Source organism: Pan paniscus, chromosome 11, assembly GCF_029289425.2.
Source record: "Pan paniscus chromosome 11, NHGRI_mPanPan1-v2.0_pri, whole genome shotgun sequence".
In the NCBI taxonomy this organism is placed as follows: domain Eukaryota; kingdom Metazoa; phylum Chordata; class Mammalia; order Primates; family Hominidae; genus Pan; species Pan paniscus.
In genome coordinates this window covers 58,348,159-58,371,974 of record NC_073260.2, presented here as the reverse complement: position 1 = coordinate 58,371,974, position 23,816 = coordinate 58,348,159, and the positions used below count along the sequence as shown (strand labels likewise).

The following is a 23,816-nucleotide window of genomic DNA, read 5'->3' as shown; positions in this document are numbered from 1 at the left end:
CTGGGTGTAAGTTTCTTCATGACAATGGTTTTCTTTCATCTCTTTGAATATGTTATCTCACTGTCCTTTGGCCTCCATTCTTTCAGATTAGAAGTTAGCTGTTGATCCTGGCGTTTCCTTGTATATGTGATTTTTCTCTTACTGCTTTTAAAATTTCCTTCTTGACTTTGGCTTTCAAAGTTTTTAATAAGATGTGTCTGGATATAAACTTCTTTGTGTCATCTGTATTTCACTGAGCTTCTGTATCTTAGATTAATGATTTTTATTAATTTGGGGATGTTTTCAACCATTATTTTTCAAATATTTTTTTCTGATCCTTTCTCTCTCTCCTGGTATTTTCAATTACGTATATGTTGGTGTGCTTAGTTATGTCTGATATTTCTCTGATGATCTGTTTATTTTTTTCATTATTATTTCTCTGTATTCTTCAGGATACATAATCTCTACTGATCTTGCTTCAAGTTTGCTGATTCTTTTTTCTTTTCTCTGTTAAACTTCCCTGGCTTAACTCATTACTCTCTTGGAGTTATCAACATTCTCTTAATTGCTTACTGCCAATATCTTCATACCACTAGCTTAAACTTATCCATGCTCTGTTCCAAATAGAAATCAGTTCCCTTGGGGAGGGCTACCAAGCTGTGTATTTTCATGGCCTCCCTCTACCTCTTGGTTAAATGTGCCTCACTGCTCTGAAGCTGTGGAGAGTGAGTGGCCTGCTCCTTTGTAGTAAAACCTCTGCTTACAAGTAGGGCACAGGGCGGAAAAGGTAACTTCTTGCCTTGCCTCTCCTGGTGGAGAAACTGTTCCTTACAAGTAAGCTGGAGTGAGGGCAATTGGGACTCAGGATTTTCCAGCTACCACACCTGAAGACCTTATGTCCTGGAATGAGGAGTTGGTGTAGGAAGGAAACCCCAGACTTCTCAGCTGTTTCTGCATGGACAGAGCTTCTGTCCTACAAAACTGGGGATGACAAGAAATGCTGGCACCCAATCTTGGGGTAATGCAGTATCTCTGTAGTAGGACCTGGGTAGAGAGGAAACCTTTGGTTTCTTGGCTATATCCATATAGAGTGGAGCTTCCGTCATACTGAGCTAGGGATGGGGAGGTGCAGGGAGAGGGTCTTGGCTTAAATGCCTCAAACTCTCACTGTTATTACTGATTAATAAATGTTTCTTCATTTGATGTATTTCCTTAGGACATTTTCTAAAGACTTTCAATAGTTGTTTTTTAAAATAATAATTTTTACTAGTTATGCCTGTTTCGTATGAGAGAGGGTTTACAGAGCTCCTTATGTGGCCAGCCTGGAAATGCCAGAGTACCAGGTTTTTTATTTGAATGTTACCTCCTCTTTAAAAATCGATTTGCTTTGTAGGAAGCATGAAACAGAGCTCCTGAAGTAACTAGAGAAAAGGTGATTTGAAGACCAACCCTCCTTCAAGGTCAGAATTTAGAAATGTTCTTTTATGCCAAAGATGTTTCTCAAATTTACTGTCAGGATAGAAAGGCTAATCCAAAGTGGTATCTACAGTATTCTGAGAGAGAAAAGTTGAAGGGCTTTCAGCTTCTCTTAAAACACTTTATGAAAGGTTGATATTTTAATTTTATATCAAGTTAATTCCAAAAATGTGTTTAGTACACACATACACATACACACACACCCCAAATATATCTGTAAATAAAAAGAAAATGTTGGGTGATGATCACTGTCTTGGAATACTACTCCACTCTTTCCATTTCCATAAAATATAAAGAATTTACTGAAAATCCAGATCATTCTTATTAGATTAGGTAATCTAACTATAACATATGCCCCAGCCACTGGAGGACCATTTTCCATTTACTTACCATATAATGTCTATCCTTAAGAAAATTTGGGGTTATAAAATAACATTCAAATTGCACTTAGCAAATGTGGATTGGGAATGATTTAGAAATCAGCACTTGTGCTCATGAAGGAGTGGTTACTCCTGATGTTGGCTTGAGATATAAAAAGGGCTCTGTATTTGCACCAGAGCTATGAGATTTGTGAGCACAGAGATCTTCAGGACTAATAAAAGACATATGCAAGACCTTTTGAAAATTTAAATGACTTCTACATAATGAATCCTCAAAATTCTTTTGAAAGTCACACAATTTATAGTGATTAAAGCCTGTTTTGCTGCTAAAAATCGTAAGTGTAACAGCCCAGAGACACTTAAACACACAATTACATTTTAGCTCTGATGATTCAATATTGTAAGAGGTTTCATAAAAGTATTATAAATATATTAAATAAGTCAGTACAGAGTACTTAATACTAAAATCAGTCCCTTTTTCCTTTTCTTTTTTTTTTTCCCCAAGACGGAGTCTCACTCTGTCGCCCAGGAGTGAGTGCAGTGGTGCGATCTCGACTCACTGCAACCTCTGCCTCCCAGGTTCAAGTAATTCTCCTGCCTCAGCCTCCCGAGTAGCTGGGATGCCCGGCTAATTTTTGTATTTTTAGTAAAGATGAGGTTTCACCATGTTGGCCAGGCTGGTCTTGAATTCCTGACCTCGTGATCCGCCTGCCTTAGCCTCCCAAAGTACTGGGATTACAGGCATGAGCCACCACGCCCAGCCCTTTTCTTTTGAAAACATGATTGTACCTGAGCAGAAGCTGTGTGATACCCCACTGCACTCCTCTAAGAAGAGTCAAACATCATAGAGCACAGTGTTTGAGTGATCCTGTTAATGACTGTCAATATTTAAATATTCTTTTCCCCTTCTAGTTAGTATGCTTGTTTCATAAGAAAAGACATTTCTATAAAGGCCTTTTGAATCACTTAAAGTCACTGTCACAAGGGACAATGGGTAAGACGATTGCTCAGGCCTAGGAGTTCAAGTCTGGCCTGGGCAACAGAGAGGCTTGAATAGCAATACGTTGTCTCTAAAAATTAAAAACAAAAATAAGAATGATGCTTTACTGATGTTAAAATTAGAACAGTACAAGGACAGAGTTTTGAAAACCAAATTATTTCAAGAGGATTAGCATTGAACAGATGCTGGGGTAACCCAGAGATCTTCTAAATAAGAAACCCAGAGAGGACTGATAGCCTTAAGTTTTCAAAAACAGTCATATCCCTTCTAAATTCAATAGAAGAATTTGGTACAGAAATTATTCCATTTCAAATAATTCAATCTTATCCTCTCTTTATAATATCAAATGCCAGAAGCATTCTTCATATTATTTAAGTTTCAAGTACTTTCCCTATAACCTGCTCCTTGGTCACACTTACCATTGGAGCAGAACGGCCCATCATAGGCTGAGAAGGCACAGTCACAGGAGACCCCCCTGCGTTTCTCTCTGCATCTCCCTCCATTGCGACACAAGTGTCCATAGGTGCTGCAGTGTCCTGCACACCCTGGCTCCACTCCTGGCGTCACTGTGGCTCTTTCTTCCAGATCCAGGGCCACCCCGTTCAACTGCAGAGACCGAATGCATCCTAGAAAGCCTCTCTGTCTGGTGGCCGTTCCACCTACAACGGAAACACTGCAAATAGAAATGTGTTCCTTGGTATTTTATTCAGGATTTTATGTCCATGTCAAACTCAGGCCTTATGGAGAGTGGCAATAATCACGATGTTTCAAAAAATTTTGTGAACATATACAATTTTGAAAATATAACTGTTATGAGATATGAAGCTTTAAATGACATTGAATAAAACATTTATTTACATAACTTTCAAACATGGTGAGTCTGGCAAATAGTCCTTCTAAAAACATTTCCTTAACTTCAGGTAAGAAAGAATTTCACTTTAGTTCCTTTACAAAGAACAAAATACATAATATAAACCACATCAAACACTATTTTACTTTGTTTAGGAATAAGAATGTGCATTCATCAAACATTATTTTAATTTCTTTATGAATAAGAATGTGCATTATAATGGTTAGGTATGAACTTCCAAATTTTTCACAATAATAAAAATATATATGGATAAATTTCTTACTTGGATGGACTCTAAAAATAAAGTGTGAAAGGAAATGGAGAAGCAAAGGAGGGGAAGTTGGAAGGGGTGACACCATACCCCAGGATCTCCTCCTCTCAGAGGGTACAGTGCTAAACAGTAATTGAATACTGCATGCATGCACATTTTGTCATGTCAAACTTGAATGCTGAAGAAACCATTTAGAGAGGTTTACAACACCTGTGTAGTGACAAACACCATTATGAAGGCGACAATTCTCAATGTTAGGAGCATGGAAATTACCTAGAGTTTCTGGAAAATGCAGTTTTTAGCCTCCTCCCAGAGATTCCAATTCGGTGGGCCTAAGGTGGGGGCCCCAAATCTGAACTATCAATCAGCTTTGTGGGTGATTCTGAAGCCAGTGCTTCATCCACCGCAATGAGTGCTGATTCTAGGTGAATTTTATGCTAATTGTGTTTCTAGGCATTCCCTTAAATAATCTCCAAGATTACAAGTGAGAAAATCAAGTTCTTGGTTTGACCCCTCCGTGTAGTCCTCCTTTCCAGTAGTTTGATGGTTTCATGTCCTTTGAAAAAGCCTCACTGCACCTTAATAGAAGAGCTAACCACGCCTGAAGCTAGGTTTTAGGAAGTCATGGTATAACACCCCATCCACATCCACATACATACGTGGGTTCATGTGTAACATTTAGTACCTGGAAGTTGTATCTACCCTCCCCTGTAAATTAGGTTGGATGATAATTTGTGATTTAGTCCAGTTTTAATTAGATTGCATCCTTATTCGCTTTAAAACACTTAAGAAATGAACAAGTGAGAGCTTTAATCTGTGTAGCTCCTAAGTTAGAATAGTTTCAAAAGCAATATAGCAAAATATATTTTTCCCAAGGGGAAAAATAAACAACAGTGATAAAACAGTAAGTAAGCAAACTAAAGGAAAGACTTCCAGAGCTATCACCTTTAAATAAATGGAGTGCAAGAACAGATGAGCCAGACCGGGTTATAAACAAGGAGCCTGTGATGAGAGAGCCCCAGAAGTGAGAACAGCAGCGAGGAAAACCGGGAGTGGGCTCCTGGAAGCCTGGCCGCGGGGGAGGTGCGCAGTGCTGCTTCCAATCAGCGGGTATCCTGCGATCTGGTTTTGAGTGGACCCTGGAGGACTTCTGTCCCAATTACAAGCTCTCTAACTCCACCGAGAAGTGAAACTGAAGGAATGGATAAAAATGTCTAATGATCTCACTAATAGTGTCGATAAAATATAGCTGTCACATATGCCAATCCTCTGCAATGTGAATGGTTCAAGTTTGGGGGTCGGCTATCCTGGGATCCCTCTCATTAGCTGGTTACTCCACCTCTCTGAGGCTTGGCTATCTCATCTGTAAACAGATGACAATACCTAAACATTGATACCTAAACACTGAGATACTGCAGGGCCCGGTGGCTCGCGCCTGTAATCCCAGCACTTTGAGAGGCTGAGGTGGGTGGATCATCAGGTCAAGAGATCACGACCATCCTGGCCAACATGGTAAAACCGTGTCTCTATTAAAAATACAAAAATTAGCCAGGCGTGGTGGCACCTGCACCTGTAATTCCAGCTACTCAGGAGGCTGAGGCAGGAGAATCGCTTGAACCCGGCAGGTGGAGGTTTCAGTGGGCTGAGATTGCACCACTGCACTCCAGCCTGGGCGACACAGTGAGACTCTGTCTGAAAACAAAAACAAAAACAAAAACAAACAAACAAACAAAAGAAATGTCAAATAAGAAGCACACAGCAAGCTCCTGGAACCTACCAGGTTATCAGCAAATAGTACCAATAAGCAGTAGCTGTTGGCAACTGTTGCTCTCAATACATCACAGTTCTTATTTTCTTTTGGTCCCTCTCTGGACTCACACTAAATTCAGTTATAAACCACCAGCACTCACCAATGAAGAGCTGGCTGTTGAGCTGTAAACGAACGTGCCCATCAGCAGGGGCAGGCTGCATCTTCTGAGGAAGCTGATCAACTTGAAGAGACGCTCCTTTAACATTTCTCTCTGCCCTCACGTGGTGCCACTGATTGTCATTAAAGGGAGTGGGTGACTGCACCGTGACCTCACAAGGTCCATTCCCCACATCAAAGGAAAAGGTCACTTCTGTGGGAGCTAGAAATATTAGATATGAATATTGCTCAAGCAAATTCACAGAAAATTGAGTCTTGTGCAGACACAGGAAAACATGAAGGCATGCTCAGGATGGAAGGAGATAATGACGGCGATGCAGAAAAACGAGACTGTGAGTTGGGGTGGGGGCAGAATAAATCTGCATCCTGGAGGAAAACAGAACGGATTTTAACATATTTATCCTCAGAGTTCACAATTCAACCTTGTTAAGTCCTAAATAGTAGAGATATGTACCCATAGCTGGACTACCCATAGCTATGTACCCATAGCTAGAATACCAAATAGTATTTGTTTTTGAGGTTTCAGTAATTTTATTTACAAACGACTCAAAGTCTCATCTAATTCTATAAACACTGAATGTAAATTTTGACAGTCATAAATTAAGCTTTGGGTACATAAAAAACAATATGTCTGGTCAAATATTTTTGGAATTCAGTAAACAATGTGATGAGTTTGGTTTAAAGCTCTGGCTCTGCTGTTCTGTACTCTAGGGAAGGCATGACATTTTAATGGATTATTACGTGCTTCATGCTTCATTGTTTTATTTTCTCTTAAAAATGATTACTGGCTAGCTGTGGCAGTTCACACCTGTAATCCCAGCACTTTGGGAACCCGAGGCAGGCGGATCACTTGAGGCCAGGAGTTGAAGACCAGCCTGGTCAACATGGCAAAACCCCACCTCTACCAAAAATACAAAAATTAGCTGGGCATGGTGGTGCGTGCCTATAGTCCCAGCTACTCAGGAGACTGAGGCAGGAGAATTGCTTGAACCCAGGAGGCTGAGGTTGCAGTGAGCCAAGATAATGCCACTGCACTCCAGCATGAGTGACACAGCAAAATCCTCTCTCCCTCTCTCAAAAACAAAAAATTACCTAAAATCATAGAAGTTTAGTGTTTTATAATGAAATAGAATCACAAAGTAAGAATGAAATACTAACATTTTGTTGAGTTAAAGCTTTTATTGCTAAATAATGGGTACCCTGTGACTTGTCCAGAGTGGCCAGCTTACCCCGCAGCTCAATCCTGATGAAGTCTGTGATCCCCAGGTTCTCCATAAACACCCCGGAGGAAACTGTGGTCTTAAAAAAGAAGCACACGTCAGCAGTGAGTTCTCCGTGGAAAGCAGGGAAATGAAGGTATGAAGTCTCAGTGTTGAAGGAAGCTGAATTCCAAAATGACTCTGTTTACAATAGAGAAAACGACAAAAGGAAAAAAAGTCATGAAACAAAAATAACAGCTACATTTGATACTTACAGGATTATGACTGCTAAATACATTAATAGAATGTATATGAGCTTTCACTGGGGGTTCTGAGCATCCATGTCATATACTGATGACATCAAGAGCTAAATGGTGATTACGTTGAGGATTGGAATTCTGTGTTCAGAGAAGGCCAAACAAAAGCGAAGCAAAAGCAATGAGACCAGTCGGGATCGCGCAGCAACACAGTAGAGACAGGGTCAAGTTCAGAATCACCTCAAAGGTACGACCAACAGAACTTACTGAAGAACTCGGTAAGATGTGAGAAGAAGGGTGGAGTCTGAGGTGACTTTGGGGTTTTTGGTCTAACTGGGAGGGGAAATAATTCTAAAGAAGCAGGTTCGAGCAGCGGCTCAGTTTGGGACATGTTTCATTTGAGATATCTATTAGGCATCCAAGTGGAGATTTGAAGGAGGTAGTTGGATAAATGACTCCAGAAGCCAGAACACAGACTCTTGCTTTCCTTCCTGCACACACACACACACACACACACACACACACACACAGTCTTAATTCCTTTCATGGCAAGAACAATCAAGAACAAGAAGAAGCTTATTTGTTCCCTTCTGTCCAAAACCCATCACAGGACTGCACATCACATGTATTACTCAGGCCTCTTTAGTGTCCTTTATTCTAGTACAGTGTGTGAGTCTTTTCTTATCTTTTGTGTACTTTTGACTTTTTGGTATTTTTCAGTTGACTTGCAGAATGTTCCTCAACTTGGATTTGTCTGACATACTCATGATTGGATTCATGTTGTGCATTTTTGTCAAAAATACCACAGAAGGGCTGCTGTGTTCTCCTCAGTGTGTCGCAGCAGCAGGCAGCAATGCTGATCAGCCCATCACTGGTCCTGTTAGTTTCAACTGCCTTGTAAAGTGGCATTTGTCCAGTTTCTCCAACATGAAGTTATTATTTTTCTCTTTGTAATTCATGTATTTTTGACACTTTAAGGTTACAGAAACACAACTTTACCCAGTTTAAAATTTTTTCATCCAATGGTTTTACAATATATTGATGGCTCCTGATTGAATTTTTATTCTGATGGCTGCCAATGGTGATTTTCTAAGCTCTGTCATTCCTTCCACATTAATTGGTTGACATGCCTCCGTTAGAAATAGCTTTTCTCGGCTAGGCGCAGTGGCTCACGCCTGTAATTCCAGCACTTTGGGAGGCCAAGGCGGACGGATCATGAGGTCAGGAGATCCAGACCATCCTGGCTAACACGGTGAAACCCCGTCTCTACTAAAAATACAAAAAATTAGCCAGGCATGGTGGTGGGTGCCTGTAGTCCCAGCTAGTCGGGAGGCTGAGTCAGGAGAATGGCGTGAACCCGGGAGGCGGAGCTTGCAGTGAGCCGAGATCGTGCCACTGCACTCCAGCCTGCGCAACAGAGCGAGACTCCATCTCAAAAACAAACAAACAAGCCAAGAAATAGCTTTTCTCTTGATCTTTTACTAATTTATTTGTGTATTTATCCATTTGTTTATTCACGTCACTCTTGAATTTGTATTCTATTCAATGGTTTATACTCTATAACTTATTTTGATGCTTAAGTTGTCTCAAATGTGGCAGCTCCTTTAAGCTGACACCCATGCCTTTTTCAGCTTTTTTTTTCCCCTTTGTCATAACAAAATGATCCAGGCTCATCTTAAATTTTCTCTGCCACATTTCTGGAATCAGCCATTTCTTCAAGGAGTCGTGGTTTCTTTTTTAGCAGAGAATGACAGAAAATGGTGTTTAGAAGCCCAGATCTGCAGGCTATTTACTAGGGTGTCATTGCTTCTAGCCCTCTCAGTAGTCAGCTAGGAAATATGTGTATTTGTATCTCTCTCTCTCTCTCACACACACATACACACACACAGTCTCTCTCTTCTATGTGTATTCTACAGTTATCTATTATGTATATTAAAATCCATGAGTTCATGTGGATACCTCCGTTTTTAACCCAGCACCACAGGGTTCATTACAGTCTTCCTCCTTCCCACATGTATAACTCTTTCCTCAGTGAGGTCACTCCTACTCTCCTCACTGTATTTACATATTTGCTCATTCCCCAGTGTGGAACCAAACTTCTAACCCAGTGGTCATTCCTTGACCCTATCCCTGCAGATCCCCTAGTCCCAGCTGCCCCAAAAGAAGGGAAAAGAATCAATAAGTGTTATGTTAAAGAAAACAGAGATGAAGATAAGGAAAGGAAAAGAGAAACGAAGAGGAAGCTACAAGTTTTACAGAAGAGAATATTTTATTTTTCTTTCTTTCTTCATTAATCAATTTATTTATTTATTTTAGAGATGAGGTCTCACTTTGTCACCCAGGCTGGAGTGCAGTGGCATGATCATAGTTCACTGCCACCTCACATTCCTGGGCTCAAGAGATCATCTCACCTAAGCCTTCCTAGTTGCTGGGACTACAGGCCACCATGCCCAGCTAATTTTTAGTTTTTTTGTAAGAGACAGGGTCTTACCATCTTGTCCGGGCTTGTGTTGAACTCCTAGGCTCAAGCCATCCTCCCATCTCAGTCTCCCAAAAAGAGAAGGGAATATTTCAAATATCACACTTTCTCTTCTCCATACTTTCAGAATTCTTGCTGAAAGTAGGATATAAACTGAAGGTGAATGACATATCCTGAAGAGTCTCACAAATACAGCCACATTTGGAGAGAAATGAAGGGCTGAGGTAAATTTCCAGAGAGAAAATAATCTAGAAAATGTTTTTGAGAAGTACAGAGTACCTAGAAACCAGTGTTTGATGTCAGAGTATCAATAGGCAGGGGAAAAAGCTACAAATTTCCAGGGGTTATTACTGAACTGTGGGAGGCATCTGAAGCCTGCAGATATGCCCTCCATGCTTCAGTGTGATGCCTGGCACAGGACATTTAATAATTCTTGAAGATGAAACAGCACAGAGAATGGCCAGTAAATCAGATACAATTCAACAGATCCCTCCCTTGAGCTCTTAGATTATGGGAAAAAATATTGATAGGATGACCAACTCTAGTCCTGCTATTGCAGTTCAGAAGGGACAAGAAGTATGTGTCTGATTGTGAAGAGATGAATGTCGAGAAGAATTCAACTCCATTCCATATAAATGAATTAAATGTCTGGACAGACCTGCCAGACAGACCTGTAGTGTAGACTTACACTACAAGTATAAACAATGTTTCAAAAAGCACAGAAACAGTGCAAACATACTGAGAAAGAAAAAAAGAAGACAGGAAAGAAAGAAAGAAAAGAAAGAGAGAGAAAGAAAGAAGAGAGGGAGGGAGGGAGTGGGGAAGGAAGGAAGGAAGGAGTATAAAAGCCAGACTGAATGGGAGGGAGGAAGGGAGGGAGAGAAGGAGGGAGAGAGGGAGGGAGGAAGGAAGGAAGGAGCCATCTGAATGGGATGGAGGAAGGAAATTAAGAGAGAACACAAGGAAAGAAAAATTTCATAAGAGTTTCACACTATGGGAATAATATAAAAACCAATTCAGTAAAATAAGAGCTAAAATATGAGATAAACAGAAAAGATGATTTTTAAGGAAAAAAAATCAAAGACCCAAACAAAATCACAGAGGTAACAGAGAAATCGGAAATATCTGGAAATGGAGAACACAGCTGATAACAAATTACTGACATTGGGAAAAGCTTAGAATAATCATATTGAATGCATAGGAGAAGGACAAAGAGATTAAAGCCATTGGAAGAAACAGAAAAAATGTATGGGGGGCAAAGGAAACAAGTCAACAGTCCTAGATGCAGAGAATCCAACAAATGAAACAAAGTATTCAAAGCATAATAAAAACCATTTTTTCTTAAAAGAGAACAGAATATTTCGGTCAAAATAAGCATATTTCATTTTAGAAAAAATTAACAGAATAATTAACGCTAAGGCATATTCTGGATAAGTTTTTGAAATTGAAGGATAACGTATCTGTCAAGAGCTGTGAAGAGTCTGAGATGTCACCCTACTTGCAAGCTAACAATTTAGCTTGCCACAGATTAATGGATGCTGATAGAAAACACAAAATTTCCGGGTCAGAGTTAAAGAACTTTATTGCTCACAGCACAGCATGCAGCATGAGTGTCAGAATATTTGCATTGGTTCCCCTTAGCTCCAAATTTCACAGGGCAACACAATCCATTGGCCCAGGTGGATGCTACACACACAGTGGGTAGGTTTGCATCTCAGATGAGGAGCCCCCAGACAAGGGTCCGGGACTCCTTCATCAAGCAGGAGACAAGCCGGTCCCCGCCCTCTCTGGGGAGTGAGTACGCATCGATAGTGATGTTGTGTTCTCTTTGAACTACTTAGCTGCCTACATGATTGGCTACAGAAACTGCTTGGTATTAGGGTATGGAGACGCCACACCATCTGGCACACTCGGCAAGAATGTACAGAGAGGCTCAGGCTCCTTGTTGAACCACCCCTCTCAGAAGTAGCCTCCACACATTGAGGTAGAACAGGAAATAAAAATACATTTAGTCTCAGACTTCTCCACGGCAATGTATGATGCTAGTGGGTAAGAAACACTATTACAATTTTTCTCAGGGAAAGAAGATTTTTACTAGCTTAGTTGTGGTTCCCATGCTACCCAGTAGGTAGATCCTCTAAGAACCCTGGGCTTATAGTGCCACTGAGATGGGGGAGCGAGGACTTGACCATGAAAGCCACCCATGAACGAAAATGCTGCAGGAAAGAGATTAATACACATTCGGTGCCATGTAATGTAAAACAGTATGTACAGAGGTCAGAAAATAGAGAGTGTCCAATAATTTCCTACCACTATAGTTGTCTGAAGAGTATAAGGGCAATGAATAAATATCCCTTAGCATTCAGAAAATAGTTCATCTCATGATTGTTCTGGAAAAAATACAATAAATTGATAATAAATCCAGCCAAGCAAGTAATAAGTTAAAACAAAGATGATTCATTTTCTATAAACTAATGCTTCAGTAAGGAAACACAGATCTTCAGTACTGACTGTGCCTTTATGGTATGTGTGTTTTCCTGATATTCGCCCCAGTCCTAGTACTGCCACTATTCTCTTTCTGGCAAGAACAAGGGCATTTGTCTACCCCTTTATAACCAAAAAAAGTTATTATGAAAATAAAGCTTTTTCTTGACACTACTTACTATCTCCGCGGCAGAGCAGTGGCCCCAGTGTATAATCTGCTTCGGAATGTGGTTGGCCTGCGTCTGTCATCACAATCTGAGTGACTGGGAGGTGCTCCTTTTGGGAAAGGACTATTGTGTCACTAGTCCTAAAGAACAACAACCGAAACCATCAAAATTATTCTCATTAACATACGGGCAAAATTAACTCTGATCTCTTATCTCAATTTGAAACCAACATCATAGAGCTTAACAGAATACTTAACATTTTCAATATTTTGAGAGCACAGAGACTACCATGAATCTAAATCAGGGATGGGCAAACATTTTGTGTAAAGGACCATACAGTAAGCTATGCAGGCCATGCAGCTTCTCACAGCAACTACTTAACTCTGCCACCGAAGTGTGAAAGCAGCCACAGACACAGGCATGGCTGGGTTGCAATAAAAATTTATGGATATGAAATCTGAATTTCATACAAGTTTTATATGACATGAAATATTCTTTTTATTTTTCAACCTTTTAAAAATGTAAAGAAAACATTCTTAGCTCACTGCCATGCAAAAATAGACTAGTGGTCTGGATTTCACCCAAAGCAAGAGGTTATCAATTCCTGACCCGTTTGCCAATTCCTGATCTAAATGATTACAGAGAAGGGGAAAAAGCAAGAAGGTAACTTCCCTTCTAAAACTGTCTTAGAATAATATCTAAGTGATTATTCATTACAAATAAAAATAGTAACACTGGATTTAGATATTCATTTTGCAGAATATTAATTTATCATTATTTTTTAAAGTCCTTTTATGATTACTGGGTATTTCTTTCCTTGTTAACTTTGTAAATGCAAAATGAATCCCACAGATTCAAAACCAAATACATACTACACCCTTATAAGTAATACATAGACTAATGAGTGTGAAAGTGGTCTGTGAAACACTGCTCCCAGTAGTTCAGGCAACAAACACAGGCCGGGCACAGTGGCTCATGCCTGTAATCCCAACACTTTAGGAGACTGGGATGGGCAGATTGCTTGAGCTCTGGAGTTCGAAACCAGCCTGGGCAACATAGTGAGGCCCTGTCTCTACAAAAAATACAAAAATTAGCTGGGTGTGATGGTGCACACCTGTAGTCCCAGCTACATGGGAGGCTGAGGTGGGAGGATCCCTTGAGCCTGGGAGGTAGAGGCTGTAGTGAGCCATGTGTGCACCACTGCACTCCAGCCTGGGTGGCAAAGTGAGACCCTGTCTCAAAAAATACAAAAAACAAACAAAAAACCCCAAACACTCAGCGCTCACCTTTTGTCGAACAGACATTGTCCTGGGAATTGAGGACACAGAGTAAAAAATATATTTTAGTCTCTGCCTTCTGAAAGCACGCAGCCTATTGAATACCATGACTATTAATTATGTGACTGGGAAAATAAATGCACACGTCTGGGTCCAATACAAAGAGACCTGGAGGATCCCCTAGGGGAACCTGGGGTCCTGGTCTTAGCTATGCCACTAATTTTGTCTCTGGCCAAAATAAAGGCATTTGTCTACTCTGCTGCAAAAGTATTTTATTATATATGTGTATGTAACTGTATATGTAATAAATATTTGGCCAATAATATTGCATATATGCATATATAATAAAATGCTTATATTTATATACTTTTGGTTATATTTTATTACATATATGTCTCAACTGCATGTATATTCTGATTTACAGACAAAACACTCTTAGTCCAGTTACGGTTAGAAACTCCACAGTATCTAGTAAATACTGTATTTTTTAAATTGCCCAGTTCTCAAACCTTCTTTTGTATGCATTTGTGGCAAAAGATCACAATAATTGATATTTCATCATTGCAACGCTTTTGTATTTTCAGAATAAGGCTTTCTGAATTAAAAAAATTAAATTGGCATGTCAGAGTTGTACACATACTGGGGGCACATGTGCTATTTTGATACTAGAATACAATGCATAATGATCAAATCAGGGTAACTGGGATATCCATCACTTTGAGCAGTTATCCTCTGTGGTGGGAACATTACAATTCTCTTCTGGCTATTTTGAAATATCCAATAAATTACTGTTAACTATAATTTCTCTAGTTCTATCAAATACTAGAATTTCTTTTACTTAACTCGACTTTTGTACCCATTAATCAACTTCTTTTATAAAAGACTTTAGGTATCAAACTTTCAAATTGGAAAATATAAAACTAAAATAAAATGGCTATATTATTTAAGATTATTCCCTGAAAAAATACACTTAATGGTAAAGAAAGCTTATTTCTAAAATTCAGACTAAAACCCTGTTGCTTTACCTAGTTAAGATTCTGTTATTCATTTTAATGCAAAGAACAGAATATGGATTATCTAAAGGCATCACCATTCAGCTTTAGAGTGGACTGATGGTAGACAAGCTAGAAATATGTCTCCTGCTGAATGAGGTAGGTCTAGGAAATTTTTTATTAATGTGGTAGCCATTAAAAATTACCATTTCAACTTCTGTGATCATCATTTTAGCAAGATAGTCTAGTAGAGAAAATGCAATTTAATTATTTATGGAGGATGCTTGTATTTTAAAAGATCTATTTCACGGGAGCTCCAAGTTTCATTCCATTTTCAATACTGACTGTGCAAAATATTGAGAATGTGTAAATGAAATCCACATTTCAGTTTAATTAGGGCAGATACTATAATAAAGTCTTGTTTTTTCACTGTTTTGGAAAGTCTGGTGTTTTCATTCTGAGCATAAAGATAGCCAGTGTTTTTCACCAGTTTCTTATTGTTACAGGCAGATTCCCAACCTTTGGAGATCAAAATAGATAACTCAGGATTTGAGTTATCAGACTTCCTCAAAACTTCCTAATTAATAGGGACATCTCATTTTTCTTTTCTCCCTATTATTTTCTAAAGCTTATACTATAGTCTACACTTGGAAATAGTGCTTTCATAGGTACCATAATCTCTTGGAGCAGTATTAAAAATTCAGTAAGAGAACTTTCAAAGACTTTTTGCTTTTATTTTATATTTTATTAAAATTTTTATTTATTAGAAATTCCTACGGTTCTGGAAATTGTACTTTCCTAGGAAGTGTGAAAACTTCTAAAAGCTACTAGTTATTATTTGCCAGGGAACTTTATTTAAGGCAAAGTAGAGCCATAAGTTTGGGAGGTTGCAAAGAAAGCTAAAAGGGAGAAATGTTGAGTCAACTTTTTAACTTTTTTTTTTTTTGAGACAGAGTCTCACTCTTGTCGCCCAGGCTGGAGTGCAATGGTGTGATCTCTGCTCACTGCAACCTCCACCCCCAGGATTCAAGCGATTCTCCTGCCTCAGCCTCCAGAGTAGCTGGGATTACAGGCGTGCGCCACTACGCTCAGCTAATTTTTGTATTTTTAGTATAGACGGGGTTTCACCATGTTGGTCAGGCTGGTCTCGAACTTCTGACTTCATGATCCGCCCGCCTTGGCCTCGCAAAGTGCTGGGATAACAGGTGTGAGCCACCGCGCCCAGCCCAACTGTTAATGATTATTTTGGGGTAGTAGGTCAGCAATAATAAAATCATTATGATCCACATCTAACCCACTTAAAAAATTTCTAGATTCTCAGTTTCTGTTTAATTGCCTATCTTCTGGCCAGTTCAACCTGCATTAATTACTACAGCAATACAGTATGTCTTGACAGCTAACAGAACTAGTTTCCTCACTTTATTTTTCATCTTAAAAATTATCTTGCTTATCCTTTCATCCTTAATTTCCATATGAATTTTAAAACCAGGTTGCTGCAATCCACACAAGTAAAAACACTTGGCATTTTTTGGAATTTTGTTAAAATTACAGACTAATTTGAGGAGAATGTCAACTTTAAAAGAGGGTATCTCAACAGCAGCGTTACTGATATTTTGGGCTAATTTTTTTTTGTCATGGTGGGGGGCTGTCCTGTGCACTGTAGGATGCTCAGCAGCACCCTGATTTCTAATTAATAGACACTAATATAAACAACCTTCCTCTCTGTGTGATGACAAAAATGTCTTCAGACAATGCCAAATGTCCCAAGAGTCGAAATCACCCCCGATTGAGAACTACTGCTTTAAGATACTGAGTCATACTATCCACGACAGTAGTGAGTCAATCCATTTATTCAGCTGTCCTTAATTCTCTTGAATAAGTTTTGTAATTTTTTCCATAAAAGTACTGCAGTTATTCCACAGAACTTTACATTTTTGTTAATATTGCAAATAAAATTTTTCTAGGTGTGTAATGGTAATTATTTTACGATTTTATAGAAATTCAAGTAATTCCTCAATACTGACTGACCATAAATTCAGCAAACTTACTGAACTCTCATTTTTCCTGATATTTCTTTATATTATTTTGGATTTTCTATGTAGGCAACCATATTATCTACAATATCTGCCAGGTTTGTTTCTTTTCCAAACTTTTTATCACTTACATCTATTTTATTTCCTCTTGTGTCTTTAACTGACACATGCATGAGCTTTTAAAAATTATATATTCATTATTGATTACAGTTAAGAATATAGTTTCCATCATGACAATTCCATAAAATTTGTTAAGATTCCATCCATTTACAAAATTTTTTATACTTATTCAACAATAATGTATAATACATTCTATAAAGAAATAATTTTTCCTTACTAAACGATGTATGGCTGCTATATTAAGTTTGTTAATTATAATATTAAAATATTCTTACCTGCTTCACTTACTCATTCCCAAAAATGTTATGTTAATTATTCCACTGTTTTGGGTGTCAATTTGCCTTTGCATATTTGTTACATATATATATATATACACACATATATATATATACACACACACACACATATACACACACATATATATACACACACACATATATATACACACACACACATATATATATATACACACACATACTATTTTTTTTTTTTTTTTTTTGAGACAGAGTCTTGGTCTGTCGCCCAGGCTGGAGTGCAGTGGTGTGATCTTGGCTCACTGTAAGCTCCGCCTTCCAGGTTCATGCCATTCTCCTGCCTCAGCCTCCCGAGTAGCTGGGACTACAGGTGCCCACCACCATGCCTGGCTAATATTTTTTGTATTTTTAGTAGAGACAGGGTTTCACCTGTGTTAGCCAGGATGGTCTCGATCTTCTGACCTTGTGATCTGCCCGCCTCGGCCTCCCAAAGTGCTGGGATTACAGGCGTGAGCCACGGCGCCCTGCCACTTCTTTATATATTTTAAACAATCTGATGATACACACAAGTGTAGTGAGATCTTTCTAGTGAGTTTATCTCATCATTAGATGGAGTTCAAGTTTATCCCTAACAATGCTTTTCATCTTTGTCTGACATAATACAGCTATATCCGCTTTCTTTTGATTTGTATTTACTCGGTAAATATTTTCTATTCTTTTAGTTTCAACTTCACCGAGTGCTTATATTTTATCTTTTGTAAACAAGCTATAGCTTCTTTAAAAATCCAATATGATAAAATCTAATGTCTGCTTTTTAAATGAGCAGAGTTTACTCGTATTTATTATGATTATGTGTACACTTGTATGCATTTAAACCATCTTATTTTATGCTTTTTATTTGTGGTTACTTTTAAAGACTCTAAGATAATCACACAAAAGTCCTATTTAAATTCTTAAGTAAAATAATATTACAGTTACATGTGTCATCATTATATTAGCAAAACAACTTGTGGATTTTTGCACACAGCTGAATTATATGTTATATGTATATTTTAGAGAATATATTGGTCTATTTGAACATAGTCCACTATACATTTATACACATATATTGACTTGCAGCATAGTTCAATATTTTAAATCATTATAGTGCCTTTTAAATATATTTGTTTTTATAATAAATCTTTGGCATGTTATAGTTATTTGATAGAATATTCTTACTGTGCCTGAGGAACTGTCTGATCATAAACTTTTTTTTAAGTAATACGCTTAGACGAGTTGCGGATTACAGGGACAACTTATGGAAAAATGGCGATGGTTTATATTAACAATACTGCCTGCCCCATTAACGGACATATGCCTGAAGAGACTTAAAATAGCTTTCACTTTACTTTCATTCCCAAATACTATTTTTATTATAAACTTTCCACCAGGAAAACCTTACTAGGCACACCTCAATAATAGAAAATAAGTAATAAAGACTAAGATTTATGTTCTTATGTCTACACCTTAATCTAAATTATTATAATTATAAATCTTTTCATTTCATGAGACTGGTAAATTCCATTTTTATAAACTGAAAAATCAATTTTATTTGAAAAATTAAAATAGAAATTGTAATTTCCCACCCCCCCACCCCCATACACACCCCCACATTTATAAAACAATCTACAAGAGTTGGGATAGGATTTCAGAATGCTTGTGGTCTTACTGTTGGATAGACCTGTCTACTGGAAGCTGCAAAGTAAATAAAATAAGGTTAAAAAGCAAATGACTCCACAATGCTCCCTTCTGAATGTAGGAGGGGAGTTAATTTTTAAAACCTGCTTCTCTCCTAAATTTTTTTCCAAATGAAAGCCCAGGGCTTCTGTCACACCAGTGCAGTCCTTGACGGTGCTGAAGTGACATGGCTAAGGGTATCAGAGGACCTGCACCCACCTCAGTTCCTCCCATTCCCCTCCTCAAACTCAGTTCATGGGAGGGTCACTCAATACAGGTGGCTCCAAGTGATACGTTCCTCTGGTTACTGCCCTAAGCATACGTGAAGTCTACAATAAAGTATGCACTTAATACTAACAGAAGGTTCTGTAACAAAAAAACAGTTGACCAGGCTGGCCAATAGTGAAACCCAGTCTCTACTAAAAATACAAAAATTAGCCAGGTGTGGCACTCGGCTGTAATCCCAGTTACTCGGGAGGCTGAGGCAGGAGAATCGCTTGAATCCGGGAGGCGCAGGTTGCAGTGAGCTGAGATCGCACCACTGCATTCCAGCCTGGGCGACAGAGAGAGACTCTGTCTCAAAACAAAAACAAAACAAAACAGTTAACATTCTTCGAACTAAGTTATAAAGCCACTAGCATATATGCCATTCTGGCTTTCTTGTAATAACCTGCCAATGCTCTCCTTTCTGACCTGTAGAGAATGGGGGTGGGGACAGACCAATGAGCTGGAGGTCTTCTGAACAGCCAGGAGTTGGAGGGCTGGAGCCCTCACAGGCAGGAGCCCCTTGTGGAATGGAGGAAATGAAAACCTCTAGGATTGTTAAAGATGTCCGTCAAAAGATTTGAAGGTCGCTGTTTGTCTCATTAGAGCCCAAAGCTAACACACATCATCACATTATCATACCAGACACTTTAAAATGTACATAATACAAAATATGGTACAAAACCATTTTAGCTGATGGGAAATTACTTCAGACCTGAAACTTACTGGTGGCCAGATTTGAAACTATGGATCAGATCTGTTCCTGTTACTCACTGCACTAAAACTGCATTCATTTTTAAGTAAGAGAAAGTTGTATTAAGATTGCATATCAAAATATTCAAAAAGAGTGTCTCATAAATCTGTATGATCATTTTGTAATTTTGAACTTGAGGAAGATTAAAAATAATATCCATGTAAATGTATAGTATGTATTCTATAGAAAGCTCCAGTAGATTCAAGTGAGTTTTCCCAACTTCACAATATTTTTTAAAGTGATGCAAAGTAGACTTTTTATGCCAAATAAATAAGTGGACTACCATGCAGGCCAAACAACTCAATTTTTAGGAATCAAATTACTGCTTAGATTAGCCATTTTATGTCCAAATCAATTATACTGACACCTGGATTGACCATTACGTTTTTTATTTATTAATTATTATTATTATTATTATTATTATTTTGAGGTGGGGTCTTGCTCTGTCGCCCAGGCTGGAGTGCAGTGGCGCGATCTCGGCTCACTGCAACCTCTACCTCCTGGGTTAAGCAATTCTACTGTCTCACCCTCCTGAGCAGCTGGGACTACAGGCACACACAGCCACACCCGGCTAATTTTTGTATTTTCAGTGGAGACGGGGTTTCGCCACATTGGCCAGGCTGGTCTCAACCTTCTGACCTCAGGTGATCCACCTGCCTTGGCCTCCCAAAGTGCTGTGATTACAGGCATGAGCCACAGTGCCTGGCCTAAGTTTTTTTTTAAAGCACGTACTCTACATGATCTAGTTGTTTTATGACAATGCTTTTTAAGTTGCTGACATGAACCCAAAGGTTGAAAACATTTACATATTACAAATAAAAAAAAAGAAAACCAATATGCATTTCAAGAATAACCTCAAAAAGAACTTCTGAAAAAGAGGCATTGCAATCTACATGAGAAAATTGTTTCTGCTCAAAAGAAAGCTTACAAAATAATTTTCAAATTCCGGAAATTCTATGTTAGTTGTTTCAAAGTATGGTCTACAGAACAGTTGGTGCTTGAAGCTTTGCTATTGCACTGAAGATTTCAATGAGTGTGGGAAATTGTTGCTTCTACAAAATAAACACAGTCCTTTTATGCAGGACCTCTCAGAGTTTCTTGTGTTAATGTTAATTTCTAAAAGAAAGCTAGAATATGCAGCATTATATCCCAAATCAATTTAAGGCAAAGATTTGGAGGAATTTGCTTTTTGAATTGCCACATGAATACTACGTTAATTAATTAACTAAACTTCGCAGAGAATGATATTTAATTTCCAGTGAGTGGAAAACTTAACAGCTGCTTCTCTTTTACGAAAAATAAAAAACACATTATATAGTATTCACAATGAATTAGTAAATCTTTGGTCATAAAATTTAATCCTTAGATTAACTGATCATATTTCATCAAAACTTGTATTTCAGCTTGCTTGAACATACTTTAATCTAGTTACCTTATTGTACCAGCTTGTCTGACATTTAATTAACTATGCATAATTAAAGAATAAAAACCACATTTTTGTGCAGGGAAATCATGTGGAAATCACCATTCATTCCGGCCAGCATCACAGTTGCAGTAATACTGAGAATCAATGCAGTTCCCCTTTAATCCACAAGTACACTTTTGAGCATCAGGCAGAGAACCTCCCCAGTAAGTGTGTGTTTCATTGGTTCTTCCAACCCACCAGCTCAGTGGGGTTCCATCTGAAAGACAAGTATAAGAAAGATGACATCTACTTTGTCCCTCACTACCACCCTCCCCATATAGCTCCCTTTACTCCCAGGTGTAAAGTGTATGTGTGAGAGGCAGAGAGAGAGAAAATGAAACTATACTTAAACACTTGTATTTTACCTCTGAAACGTTTCTTTAAGCCTAACCTATGTTTTTCCCCCAATATTTCAATATCTAGGCTTAAATGATTCCATCTATTTTTCTTCTATTAGAAATCAGTCAGTTGCATGTGATACATACTTTCTATAGAAATAACATTCAAAAAAATTCACCATTAAAATAAATACCAGAGTAATTTGCACACTAAAGATAAAATCTATTTGAAATTATGAAATGTTCATTGAGAAAGTTTAATATTATACAAAGACATTGATTTATCTCATCCCATCTTTTTGCTAACTACCTGTATATTACACATTTGGAAAGATATGGTACTCTCTGTCAGTACTTACTAATTTTTGGAGGTATTTGTTTTTATTGCATTGGATGTCCTGACTCTTTATTTGGAGGTTAAGGAATGACATTGATAGGCTTTTCTCATCTCTGAGGTTAGAGATTTCTCATGCGAAGAAACAAAGTGCCCTGGGTCAACTACAGCTCTGACGAGTGCGCCTCCTTCTCAGCACTGACAATGATTAAATGATAGAGTCAGACACTAACTCAGATCTATAGAACTGCATATTAGGACAAGGGATGCTGCCAGGGGTTGGGAGTGAAGATTGGGGTGATGGACTGACTGCACATCACAGTAAAGTTAGGATAATTTAAAAAGCAGGTGTCAGGCCACCTATCTTAAAAAAGGAAAGGGGTCAGAGGCCACAAGTTGCAGTCATCACAGATTAGGCCATGAGGAAAATGAAATTGGATTAACTCAACCAGTTTTTTAAACATGCTTGATCATGTGGTGCTGTTTTTCAAATTTCAATAGGTTGTTACCATTGGAATATGAATCGAGATCTGGAACTTAGCTTCTACCTTACTGCTTATTACAACTCAATTATAACTCATTCATAGATAAGATCTCTGCATTCATTACCACCATCACTATCCATCACCTGCCCCTCTGCCAAAAAACAAAAAAAAAAAAAACAAAAAAAAAGGCAATCTGGGAAAATTTAAAGAGGGATTAGTACCAGGAATCTTTTAAAAATGTGCTAAAAGCTTGTCACTACAACGTAAAAGATATTTTTAAAAATTAATACACCCTTCTCAGAATGCCACTTTAAAAGTTACCGACTTCACCATTAAACTGTCGCAGATTAAAGAGCAAAACACTCATTATATCCTAATGTACAAGTGTAAATTTACATCTAAATCTCCCATATTCCCCATAAAGTAGTAAAAATGTATTTTTTTAGAAACAGTAACAAAAAGATGTAAGTGGGTGAACTTCTAGACTGATAAAAGATCTTGTAGACTTGTCTATCCCTGCTATTTCCACCAAGTATAATGATAGATTCTGGAAATAATACAGAAGACAACCGAAGAGAATTCTGAAAGGTAGAAAGAGGAAGCTTAGGACCCCAGGACTGGAAGATACAATAACATAACGTTTTAAAAAACTCTGAATGGGCTCAAGAATAGAGTGAAAAGACACAGGACAGAATCACTGAACTTGAGGACCCACCAATAGGCTTTATCTAACCTGACCAAAAAAGAGAAAACAGACTGAATATAAAAAGAACTGAGCCATAGGGTCCTATCAGACAGTATCATCCGAATCTCAAAAAGAGAGAACAAAGTGTGCTGAAAGAGTACTGAAAAAATACTGGCTGTAAACTTCCCACATGTGGTGAAAGACACAAACCCACAGATTTAGGAAGTTAAGTTTAAGTCCAAAAAAGGATAAACCCAAAAATATCGACACCAAGATCCATCATAATTGAACTTTTTGGAAACAAAACAAAACAAATCTTGAAAGCAGCCTGAGAGAATAACACATTACCTGCCTGTAAAAGAACCCTAATTTGAATGATAGTAGATTACTCATCTGAAATTACAGAACCAGAAGGAATGGCATATTTTTTTTCAGGGCTGATAGAAAAGAATTGTCAACTATAAATTATATATCCAGAGAAACTATCCTTCAAGAATAAAATGGAAATAAAATCTTTTTAGGCCGGGTGCGGTGGCTCACGCCTGTAATCCCAGCACTTTCCGAGGCCGAGGTGGGCGGATCATGAGGTCAGATTGAGACCATCCTGGCTAACACGGTGAAACCCCGTCT

At 38.3% G+C, this 23,816-nt stretch overlaps 1 protein-coding gene across 6 annotated transcripts in view; it reads right to left on the bottom strand.

Annotated features, from left to right (window-relative positions):
- LOC117978859 (contactin-associated protein-like 3) overlaps positions 1 to 23,816 on the bottom strand; it is a 239,003-nt gene that overhangs the window by 34,021 nt on the left and 181,166 nt on the right. For 3 of the 6 annotated variants that reach the window (XM_055091859.2, XM_055091860.2, XM_055091856.2), the window contains 6 exons: positions 21,405 to 21,561; positions 12,482 to 12,609; positions 9,831 to 9,953; positions 7,113 to 7,283; positions 5,867 to 6,085; positions 3,255 to 3,494 (listed from right to left, as the gene is read on the bottom strand). In XM_055091859.2, the coding sequence (XP_054947834.1) occupies positions 3,255 to 3,494; positions 5,867 to 6,085; positions 7,113 to 7,283; positions 9,831 to 9,953; positions 12,482 to 12,609; positions 21,405 to 21,561 (1,038 nt within the window). The remainder of the gene's footprint in view (positions 1 to 3,254; positions 3,495 to 5,866; positions 6,086 to 7,112; positions 7,284 to 9,830; positions 9,954 to 12,481; positions 12,610 to 21,404; positions 21,562 to 23,816) is intronic. The other 3 variants (XM_055091857.2, XM_055091858.2, XM_055091861.2) reach the window with 1 other exon arrangement.